The sequence below is a fragment of the Myxocyprinus asiaticus genome, chromosome 17 (genome assembly GCF_019703515.2).
Source record: "Myxocyprinus asiaticus isolate MX2 ecotype Aquarium Trade chromosome 17, UBuf_Myxa_2, whole genome shotgun sequence".
Taxonomy (NCBI): Eukaryota; Metazoa; Chordata; class Actinopteri; order Cypriniformes; family Catostomidae; genus Myxocyprinus; species Myxocyprinus asiaticus.
In genome coordinates this window covers 45,800,450-45,812,539 of record NC_059360.1, presented here as the reverse complement: position 1 = coordinate 45,812,539, position 12,090 = coordinate 45,800,450, and the positions used below count along the sequence as shown (strand labels likewise).

The following is a 12,090-nucleotide window of genomic DNA, read 5'->3' as shown; positions in this document are numbered from 1 at the left end:
ACCAGTTGGTCTCCATATAGACATTGATTTCAGTCTTTAATGGTGCCAGCGGCTTGCAACATCCCTTCAAGATCTATAAAAAAAAGCCCTGATCATTAATATTAGGTGCATAAATATTAGCCAAAAATCAACCTTTGCCCCTGAATTTAGGTTGAACAACAATGACTCTTCCTAATTTATCTTTCTTTTTTTTTTTTTGCTTTTCTTTTTTACCCAATTTGGAATGCCCAATTCCCTATGCGCTTTTAAGTCCTTGTGTTCGCGTAATGATTCGCCTCAATCTGGGTGGCGGAGGACGAATCCCAGCTGCCTCCATGTCTGAGACCGCCAACCCGCATATCTTATCACGTGGCTTGTTGAGCACGTTGCCACGGAGACATAGTGCATGTGGAGGCTTCACACCATCCACCGTGGCATCCACGTTCAACTCACCACACGCCCCACCGAGATGTTTACTTATCAATATAATGACTCCCCTGCATGTCCACCCCATATCTTCCCAAATGTTTCAGCTTCCTGTGGGGAAAGATGTGTTTCTTGAAGAAACACTATATCATATTTCTTACGCTTAAGAAAAGAAATAACCTTCCTTCTATTTTAGCCTATTTTTAAAGATTTTCAAAACATAATTTCATCAAATTGAATTGTGTATTTTTTTTTTAAATTTTTTAATTTAGTTTTTTACATAAAATAAAACTTAAAATATAAATGTTGTAAATGTTATTCTGTTAAATATTACTCAATTCAATCTGATGGAATTTTATTATGAAACTGAAATGTGTAAATATTATTTCTTTTTTTTCTTTTTTTGTGTAATGAAGTAAGAATAATGAAAAATATATTATATTTATATTATAATTATTATATTTCTACTCTAAAACAAGACAAAGATTTAGAAATTATTTTTAGCAGCAGCATCTATATGTCTCCTGGTGACAGTTTGCATGTGGAAAATATATGTAGATGAGGTTATGCATGGTAAAAACAGGTGTTGTAATCTCCATATATACTTATTTCAGGGAGGAGACCTGAAGTGGGGAATAAAGACTTCCGCTAACTGGGATTTATAAAGTGAATTTTGCACAGGTTCTGGCATAAGCATGGTTTTATAATACTGAAAAATCTTAAGCATATGCAAAATCTGCCTTTCGTGCATATGCACACTTTAAGCATGAAATCTATGCCAAGTTTTATACATGAGGTCCCAAGAATGTGTATATAGAAACTAAATAGTGTCCTATTTAATTTTAACCTTGACTTTAAATAGCCCTGTCATTTTACATGTGGTTTTAAGTTTTACCTTGCATAATTGCACCAAAGAAGATTACATTTTGCTGGAATATATTTTTTCGATCCTGTATCCCCTTGAGAGCATCAAGGCTCCATGTGTCAAGAGCACATGAGCTAATGCTGCACTATGAAAATACACTACTATAGACTAACCAGAAGCTTCTCTTCTTTCTCCAGCCACTGGTTGTCCTCCAGCATTTCCTGTTTCTGTCTCTTTAAAGTCTCCTGCACATGCTGTCGCTCCAATTCCCACAGTTGCTGGGCATCTTCCTTACTGCTGGGTTCCAAAAACCCCCGTTCCTACACAAACACATATAAACACTCATTGACTGCAATCCTGGGGTATAGTGAAAGATAAGTGAGCAACCTGAGACATTAAATCCATATTCCAAGTTACATACAACTTAAACTCTATGGACAGTATTTCTAGCATGTAATCGATTACCACAGAAGTATTTCAACTAGCACCACAGTTTGTAAAAACAACACTTATCAAGCATGTCTGTGCAAATATTTCATCCAATCGTTCTGTAAACCTGTTAAACCTAGTAACTTTTGCATGATAGCCAAACAAGGATACAGTGTTTACATGAAGCCAACTCCATTCAAATAAAGTGCTTGCCCACTTTTTTCAGCCATTTTGTTTCCAGAAGTATTTTTCCCATAGGGATTTCATAAAGTCCTTCATAAAAGTGTTGTAAGCCATGAACCAAACCAACCAGCTCCAAGGTGAATCACAACATTAAAAATTCTGATTTGAAGCAAAAAAATATTTTTATACACTTAATGTTTTTAATGACAGAATGAACAACAATCCCATGAAGCGTTTCGAGAGGTGTAACTGAATTACAAATGATGGAAAAAAATATAGTATAGAAACTTATATTTAAAGTTTATTGCAAAATATTAAGATGTATTCAAATACACAAGTCGATTGTGTCATTCAGAGTGCGTCATGAGAGCGGGCGGCTGCTGCAGAGCTCTTTTGGTGCAATTTGTTCGCCGCAGTTCTCTAATTCGTGGATCATTTCCTTTTAGGATCATGGGTAGTGCAGTTCATCATTTAGAAATGTACAATTAAACATGATTTTTAAAAAATAAAGATGAAATAGAGCAGACTGATGGCTTTAACAGAAGCATATACCATCGATTAACAACCTTGGAGCTCACGATTGGTCTTTAAATGTTTATAAGACATCATTAAAAATCAATTAGTCTATGTAGAAAATAAATGGGATTTTTACTTCTAGAACCAGACTGCTCTATTACACTGATTATCTTGACTTTTGTCCATCCGCCTAGAAAAGAAGTTACACCTCAAATGAAATATAAAAAAAGGTTTTACCTGAAGAATTCAGTCAATTGCTTTGACAAAAATATGAGCTTTACACATCTGCTTTTAAACCCTTCGGTACACTTGCCCCATGGCCTTCTATTGTGCATTACTATACAGACATGTTTTGCTTGTTTTTACAAACTGGCTGATGAGATAAAAGAATTTTCTTTAGCAGCTGACAGCTCATTAACCTGGAACATTCCTTTAAAGAGAGGATTTTGGGAAGAGCATGGTGATTTGAGTACACTGGCTGAATTTTATGAACGTGAATAATGAATAAACAAACATAATAGGTGACTCCAGCCAGGTCTCCTAAGCAACCAAATTGGCCCGGTTGCTAGGGAGGGTAGAGTCACATGGGGTAACCTCCTCGCGGTCACTATAATGTGGTTCATTCTCGGTGGGGCGCGTGGTGAGTTGAGCGTGGATGCCGCGGTGGATGGTGTGAAGCCTCCACTATGTCTCCATGACAACGCGCTCAACAAGCCACGTGATAAGATGCGCAGGTTTACGGTCTCAGACACGGAGGCAGCTGGGATTTGTCCTCCGCCACCCGGATTGAGGCGAATCACTACGTGACCACGAGGACTTAAAAGCACATTGGGAATTGGGCATTCCAAATTGGGAGAAAAAAAATAAATAAAACATAATAGGGGAGACCAGGGCTAGTTGTCACAGGGGCTATATTTCAGTTACAATAAGATTTGGAGTCAAAAGTCCAAATGCGCAAATGTGGGTTTTGCATGTTGGTTTCAAACATCTAGTTCAATACCCTCTTAAATTGGAATAATTTTTGTGAATTATATCTTCCAAAGTTAATTTTCACTATCATAATATTTTTGTTTTAGCTCTTTGGTAAACAAACGAAACATAATTAAATCACACTGTCGTACATTCAGGCAAGATTCAACTAAATTATGTAGGCAGATTTTTAATGAAAGGTTTAAATGTGTTCTTAGGACAAATGTATTTATCATGAAAGTCAGGATGGGGCATGTTGTACATTTTTTTATTTGGGTTAGGGTTAGGTTAGGGCTAGGTAACCTCATATGTGTTTGTATACAATTTATCAATTACAATATTTGTAGGCCAAAACAATGTTTTGATCATTTTGTATATTAACTTCCATTTTTGTTATTTCATTAATTTGTGCCTCATAATTGCTTTATATTTCAACTTTTGCTGAAAAGGTTCACATAAAACCTACACAACTGGTATTAATGGCAGCTTGCCCCATATAGTGTGAGAACATACCCTGCTATTGGGGCAGGTTGAAACAAAAGGTCAACATGTGTTAGTCGAACGTCTTGGTTACTGTCGTAACCTCCATTCCCTGATGGAGGGAACGAGACGTTGTGTCAATGTAGTGACACTAGGGGTCGCCCTTGGGAGTCCCAAACACCTCAGATCTTTGAGAAAAGGCGAATGAGAATTGGCTAATGGAATTTGCATGCCACTCCCCCGGACGTACGGGTATAAAAGGAGCTGGTATGCAACCACGGAGCCGAGCGGTTCTATTCATTGAGCTGAATTCATCCGCATCATCTCAAACTTGTGGCTGCGCTGAGTGGACCCTCGAAGCACTTACCTTGCTCCATGTACCCGGCGTTGGAAAGGGGGGTCTGCGATGGGGGAGAAGGGACTTTTTGATTATCCTCGTAGTCCGTCACAACCACCTGGCCGTGGGTGTGAGTGTGGTGCGACCGGACACGCGAAGGTGGGGGGCCGCATCCGCGGCGTCTAAATCGCAGGTGCTCAGTGCCCGGTTCCCATGATAACAGCGGTCATAAACACTGGCTATGTGACCCAGGGAGTGAGGAAACTGCTCTTTTGAGAATGTAGGTACCGCAGCCCATTCGGTGTGTGGTGAACATAAAAGAAAAGGAAACCAAGGATTTACCTCCCGGCCCTCCACCGTGGGATGGAGTGGCCTGGATACCAGCTCCGGGTTTGCAGCAGACATCTCGCTTGCAGGGCAGAGGCGGCCTGACCAGCGGCACAGTAGGCTTTGGCCGTCAGAGACGACGTCATCCTACAGGCCTTGGAAGGGAGTGCGTGTCTGTGAGCGGCGACCCGAACCCAGGCACCAATCATCTAGCTGCGAGGGCTCAGGGGAGGGTGGAAGGTTCCACTCCAACCTGACACACGCGGCGGCCCGGGTAAGCATGGCGGTCATCTCGCCGTCAACCTCAGACTGGGTGGGCCGACCCGAAGGTGGCAGCCCAGTCAAGTCCTCATGTCTGACATTGCCAGTAAGCACTCCGATGCAGCGATCGAGCACTCATCCCGCTCCGGAGCTCCGAAAGGGACACTAAGCTGGCCCTGGTGCAAGCTGGTCTCCTCTTGGAACTCGCTGGGGGCAAACGAGCATGCTGGGGAATGGGAGGTCCACGGGGATTTACCATGGCCATTGAAGCCCCCAAATCGCCTCCAGCGCCAGCCGGGCTGGCCTCGTACCCGGAGGTAAAAGGTGAGGCACGGGGGGTGGCTAGAGTGGCTTTCCCCCGGAAGAAGGAAAGTTGCGACCGCAACGTTGCCATGGTCATATTCTCGCAATGAGAACATGAACCATCCACAAACTCAGTGTGATCGCTGCCCAGACACGTGAGGCAGCGCCCGTGGCCGTCGGAAGCAGAGATAGCGACCGCATCCAGGAATCACACAAAGAGGAAAAGGCATCTTTATAAAGACGTGACTTTAAAAAGACATCCAACATCAATGTGTGTGCTCTAATAGAGAAAATATTCCCTTTAGCAGGAATATACACACTTTTAGTGCTGTCAAAGCGCCCAGGGGCGAAATCTGCACTCATCGTGCAGAAGGAGAGAAAGCCGCTGGAAATGCGCCATATATCCAATAGCATACGCTTCTTAAGAGGTGACTGGAACAGCAGTAGTATTCAGCTCGCTGATAGTACAACCACTCAGCTCAGAAATAAAAATCTGAATGAGTGGTTGCGAGCCAGCTCCTTTTATACCCGTTTGTCCGGGGGAGTGGCATGCAAATTCCACTCGCCAATTCTCATTGGCCTTTTCTCAAAGATCTGAGGTGTTTGGGGCTCCCAAGGGCGACCCCTAGTGCCACTACATCGACACAACGTCAAGTGAGTGACAGAAGGGGAACTGAGTGTTTTCTTTCCTGGGCAAAAATTATGAAAATGTTCACTAGCTTTTTTGTAGCCAACACTAAAGAATGTGGCTATGCTGAAATTACCCTGCAATATTCAGGGTAATTTAATGAAAGATATAATGAAATATTTACAGAAGTAACAAGTGTGACAACTAGTCCCAGTCTCCTGAGAGTACAGTCAAATAAAGTAGACAGAATGTGTAATAAATAGATGTATTTCACATAAAGGCAAGTGGCGCTCTTACCCCCATACTGCCACAGTGAGGCGACAGTTGAAGGGTCAGCGTGCTGCCGAACATGAGCGCGGAGCGGAAGTTAGAACTGGCGAGCTAACGCAAAGAGACTCGTGAGCTGAAAAGGTTGGTCGTGCGAGCAAGAATAACTAAACCACACACAAAAATACATTCACACAATGACATGTGTAACATGGCGGTCTGAGCACAAAATGTAGAGGTAGGGCAGGCCAAAACCACACATGCAGGAAATGGTGTGACTTGACCTAGATAGGCCATGACCAACAAAAAGCTTTTTGAAAGTTTATACTTTAAAATTAGACAGCAAAGTGATGCATTGCTATAATTGTATGAACATCACCCGCAGAGTTAAATCTATTACTCTTTCATGTAATGTTTCATTTAATTTATCAACTTCACCCTGTTTCTGCTAAAACTCTTCAGGAGGAATAAAATAGACACAAATGAGCAATTGACGACATTCAGTAAAAGTATTGTGCAATAAAATGAATGTGGATAGCATAGCTCAGATCTTGGTCTTGGAAGAATTGAATGAGAAATGTTTGAGATCTATTGAGACCTAAGACTTTTGGTAGCAAAATTTGGTATCTTGGTAAATATGAGCACCTGAATTTGACAAATTTCTAAAGAAAAACACGTTAGAAGCAGGAGACCAATTCTCCATTTGCTTTGCATTTATTCTCACTGTTGTCTAGAATAAACAATTGAGCAATCTGACATATTTTGTTTCTCTTGAGACATCCCAACTGTGATTTTTCTTTTCTATGGCCCAACATGTTGTCTTGCAAAACATTTCAATGGAAACTATTTATAACAACAAAAGGACTTCAATTTGTACTTGTGTTGCAACTACAGACATAATAGCAGGAAAAAAAAAAAAAATCACCTGATAATGTAGCCGTGGACCGAGAGTGTTAAAGCCTGATGCTTTTATTCTTGATGGCTTTCACAAAACAAAATTGGAGGAGAACAGAAAAACAGTGAGTATGACAAAAAGTAAAAGAACAACAGTATGAGAGAAACCGTGAGACAAAAAAGACAGATACCTTAGGTGGAGCATCAGTAAAAGGTATACTTGAGAGTGTATTCATGGAGCGTGCTCTGTATCGCTTCTGGTCCACCTCTTCTTGAGTCTCTATTTTGTGGAGATCACTGTGAAGCAAAGTAAAAGAATAGTTCACCCAAACACTAAAATTATGTCGTAATTTAATCATGTTTCTTCAAACCTGTTTGAATTTCTTCCGTGGATCACAAAATGAGATATTTGGGCAGAATTTACAAGCTGCTCTTTTCCGTAACACCTTGTCCTAACCAGATGTGACGCGACAAGATTCCAGCGACAAGCAATCTGTCTGTCCACACAAGGCGCGATGCGACACCGCGATATTAATACACTAAAATTAGGATAATTAACAATAAAATGCAGAAAACAGAGCAATCACAGACGGAACAGTATGTTTATTGAACGCAACTCATTTGCTCACATAAGCGTTTTCTACGGCAAAACCGAGGGGATAAATACACAAATCACACACATACACAGGGAAAAGTCACTTTATAAATCGCATCATTATTCAGTCTGTTATGATTGTTTATGTTCAAGCAGTCCTCCTGTTGTTATTTTGCTGATCTGTAGTGACAGGGAAGCGGAGAGAAAGTCAGAATGAGCCGGTATGTCTCCGCACTGCCATTCTGGACCGGTGTGTGTGTGTGTGTGTGTGTATGTATGCGGGTATTTATCACTTTGTGGGGACCAAATGTCCCCATAAGGATAGTAAAACCTGACATTTTTTTATGTTGTCGGGATATTTTGTCAGTCCCCATGAGGAAAACAGCTTATAAATCATACTAAACGATGTTTTTTTGAAAATGTAAAAATGCAGAAAGTTTTTTGTGAGGGTTAGGTTTAGGGGTAGGTTAGGGTTAGGGGATAGAATCTATAGTTCGTACAGTATAAAAATAATTATTTCTATGGAAAGTCCCCATAAAACATGAAAACCAGTGTGTGTTTGTGTGTGTGTGTGTATGTATGTGTGTGTGTGTGTGTGTGTGTGTGTGTGTGTTTGTGTGTGTGTGTATGTATGTGTGTGTGTGTGTGTGTGTATGTGTGTGTGTGTGTGTGTGTGTGTGTGAGACAGAGCTCCATTTGAAGAGAGCGAGACTTTAAGCACAACATTCGGTAGGTGTGTGACACCCTAGGCCAAAATCAGGTTGTTCTGAACTGGCTTGTGAGATACTGATACTGCTGGCTTTAATATACTGTAATACGAATAATTTTAGACCCCTTTGTTGACTACGATGTCTGGCATAATGTTGATTATCACAAAATGTAAATCCTTTTCTATATATATAAAAAAAAAACAAGTACAAATCTGGGTAACAGTGAGACACTTACAATGAAAGTGAATGGGGCCAATCCATAAACATTAAAATGCTTACTCTTTCAAAAGTATAGCCACAAGATGCATACATGAGCTTTACCAGAAAAATAAATGGAAGTGCTTTTATAAAATTATATGCTTCACATTTCTGCCTTTAAACCCTCATTAAATTGGCCTCAAGTGCCTCACTTCAGCTTCGATTTGTGCTTTTTTTTAAAGAAAATGAGGGACGAGTCTAAATAAATTTTGTTGTAAGCAACGTTATGCTACAAATGCTGTCGATTTAGCGTATCTTTTATTGAAATATTCCTTTAACCTCGTGCGACCCCGCGTACACATGAGTGGACATTGTATTTCGGCTTCGCTATACGCAACGCATAATTTAAGGTGGCGAAGGCCCAAATTTTTTCTCCTTTCTACCAAGGGGCCGGATTACAAATACACACTCACAATGTTCAGCCCCCTTACTCAATTTCCAAATTTTGGGTAATCTATGCACTAAACTAATGCAATGTGCTTTTAAAAATATTGTTAACTATATTAAGTTTTTTTATTTAATAATATTTATAAAAACATAATATTTTTTATAACTTGCAAACGTTCAAATGTACCAATTTATGTTCAATTGGCAAGTAATAGATTTCAAACTTGAAAATTTCTTGAAAATGTATCTAATTTGCATTGTCTGTACATTTGCAACACACAAATGAAAACAGACAAGGATCGTATTTTCAATATTTTCAACCCCACCTCATAAAACAGCTTATGGGTTTTAGTTAAAATCGTAATATTATTGCCAAAATCCAAATTTTATCTTCAATAACAATTCTGTATACAAGAACATAACATTTCAGTGCATTAATACAAAACATTTCAGCACCACACCAGCCCCACAACACGCACGAAGCAAACAGTCCCATGCGTCATAGAACATTCTCACTATCCGAAAGACTTTTCAACAATCAGACAGGCATCTCAATAGCGAATTTTTTAGGCTCCCTGTCTGACAACAACTTCTTCGTTTACGCAAGCATGAGCGAAAAAGAATAAGATGTCTTTGGTGATCCTTGCACTCTCACAGATTTTGTAAAAAGTTTTGATGCCGATATATTTTACCTTTACATCTGTGAAGAGAGCAGCTCTGGCAGCACTGGTGTATGTATCTTTCATACTGTACGTTTCTTTGATCAGTGTAATGGTGAATCAAACTGAAATCTTAAATGACAGATTTTGTATCCAGGCAAACAATAGGCATGGGTTTACCCTGCATTAGTGCGCATTAGCTCGCTGACTAGCTGAGGTAAAATTCGGCTCAATTTACCTTACAAATGATGAACAAGTGTAAGATGTTGCATGCTAGAATCCTACAGTGATCAGCAGGTCTGCTAAGAACAAAAGACCTCTTCTGGTGGATAGTTGAAAAAACATTATAGCCTGAATGCAATCTTTACATGATCCCTTTTTCAATTAACTAAAATGTCTTGTCCGATGGACCGTATTCAACGACACTGCGAGCTGTATACAGCCCGTGGGCCGCCAGTTGCCCATCCCTGGGTTAAACTTTCGACGTCATCTGACAAAACAACATGGCGCCAACCACAGCAGAATTTGTCTTTGGGAGAAATGGCAACAAAACTGCATCTGGTAAGAAACCTAATTAAGTTTTTACATTGAAACCACTTTGAGTCAAAAGATTAGAGTCTCTAGTTTCATTCAATATGCCATTTTTTTTAATTTGAGCTGCTAAACACAATATACACTAATGTGTACTTTATAAAAATTTTTCCTCAGAAATCCTATATTTACTGTGCATTATCACATTGAGAATCAATGGGATCATCCAAAAGCTGAAAAATGTTGCTTTCAGAGGCTTTATATGGAGTTAAGATGAAAATAAGGTGCAACTGTTCTGAGACCTTTGCAGATAGACAGCACACTGGAGGTTAGGTCATTCCCTAAATAGGGAGCAAGGGAGCATCCTATAGATCTCTATTCAGCTAAGTGCATTCAAATCAAACTTCCTATTTAAAGTTCAGTTTCAGGCTGCAGATGATGTTTGGATCACTCAACATGTTTGGCAGACATGAGACAATGATAATCAGTACATAGATTCACAATTTATAATGTATAATTTTATTTTAACATGGTTGGTAGTGAATGGATGATGCTGGCCAATGCTTTGAATAATTTCTGATGTTGAAACAATTTCTGATATAATGTCTGTAATGTCTCAAAAACATGAATAACCAACAATCCTGGAAACATAAACAATTTGATAAAAGAAATCTGACTTTATATAGCTTGGTATTATTTAAAATTTCACAACTTTGTCCCACTGTCCACATTTTTGCATGTGTATTAGGTGCTTCTAGTTACAAATCAAAATGAAAAATGGAAAATGCACACAGCAGTCACGCTCAGGTCACAGGAGGTTAAAGTATTGTAAAAGAAGTCTACACTACTAGTCATCTGACAGCTTTGTGTGAGAAACAGACCGAAATTTAAGTTGTTTTTCACTTTTTGGTGCATGACAGTCCACAGTAAAAAAAAGAAGTTACAAAATTCTGTGTACATTTCTCCTTTTATATTCCACGGAAGAACGTAAGTGATACAAGTTTGAAATGAAATGAGGGTGTGTAAATGATGACCACATTTAAACAATTAAAAATGTTAAAAATATTTTTTCACTACAAATGATCTGTGCCCAGTCAAAGTGCTATTTATTTGCATGCACTGAAATTTAAATTCAGTTTACTGCCTGCTTTCCTCGGGCGGTAATAGCGTGATGTTAATTGTGCTGGGAAAATAGCACAAAGTTTTGTGAATGAAGAGCAATCTGTACAATGAGCCTAATTTACTTAAAAAAAGAGGCGTGTTTGGATTGCAATAGCAATTACTTAATTTAAATACTCAATTTAACACATACCTCAGCTTGCACACAAGTTCAGTGAAACTGGGTCTCTCGCGAGGGACGTAGGCCCAGCAGTGGGTCATGAGAGAGTAGAGGGTGGGCGGGCACTGCTCGGGTTTGGGCAGACGAACCCCCTGCTCCAACTGGTTGATCACGTCCTTGTTCTCCAGCCAGAAGAACGGCTGCTGACCTCGACTCATGATCTCCCACATACACACTGCTGAAAGGTGAACCACAGGAAACCACTCTGAAGTGTGAATTAGGAATTACAATGTGTGGTTTTTAACACCTACATGTACATTATTTTATTTCAAAATCAAGAGATATACAGAAACTTTGGGTTGTTTGAAGGGATAGTTTATCCAAAAATGAAACAAACCAAACCCGAATTACTTTTTTTCCCAGTCTGTGAAACATAAAAGGAGATGTTTTGGAGAATGTTTACACTGCTTTTTTTTCCATACAAAGTGGATGGGCATTAACATTAAATAGAAAGGAGAAGTTTGTACATTTGGTGATATAACTAAATTTTTATTCCACGCAAGAAAGGAAGTCATACGATAATGACCAAATTTTCATTTTTGGATGAACTATCCCTTTGATTAGACTCATGACCACATAATGAGTCACCAAATCTAAACTGACGCTATTTGACAACAGGAAACAGGAATTTATAGAATGTCAACAGGTTTGAACAATCCTCAAAGTTACATTGATTTATTGCCTCATGTAATCAAAGCAAAGTGATTCAGATTTGAAAAGTCCAGGTTGCACTTGGGAGACTCTTTG

General features: G+C 39.5%; 1 protein-coding gene across 2 annotated transcripts in view; it reads right to left on the bottom strand.

The window, feature by feature from the left end:
- The window catches only part of ptk2ba (protein tyrosine kinase 2 beta, a), a 40,520-nt gene that overhangs the window by 12,297 nt on the left and 16,133 nt on the right, over window positions 1-12,090 (bottom strand). For both annotated transcript variants that reach the window (XM_051723116.1, XM_051723117.1), the window contains exons 22-25: window positions 11,317-11,521; window positions 7,056-7,161; window positions 6,896-6,952; window positions 1,444-1,590 (exon numbers count right to left, since the gene is read on the bottom strand). In XM_051723116.1, the coding sequence (XP_051579076.1) occupies window positions 1,444-1,590; window positions 6,896-6,952; window positions 7,056-7,161; window positions 11,317-11,521 (515 nt within the window). The remainder of the gene's footprint in view (window positions 1-1,443; window positions 1,591-6,895; window positions 6,953-7,055; window positions 7,162-11,316; window positions 11,522-12,090) is intronic.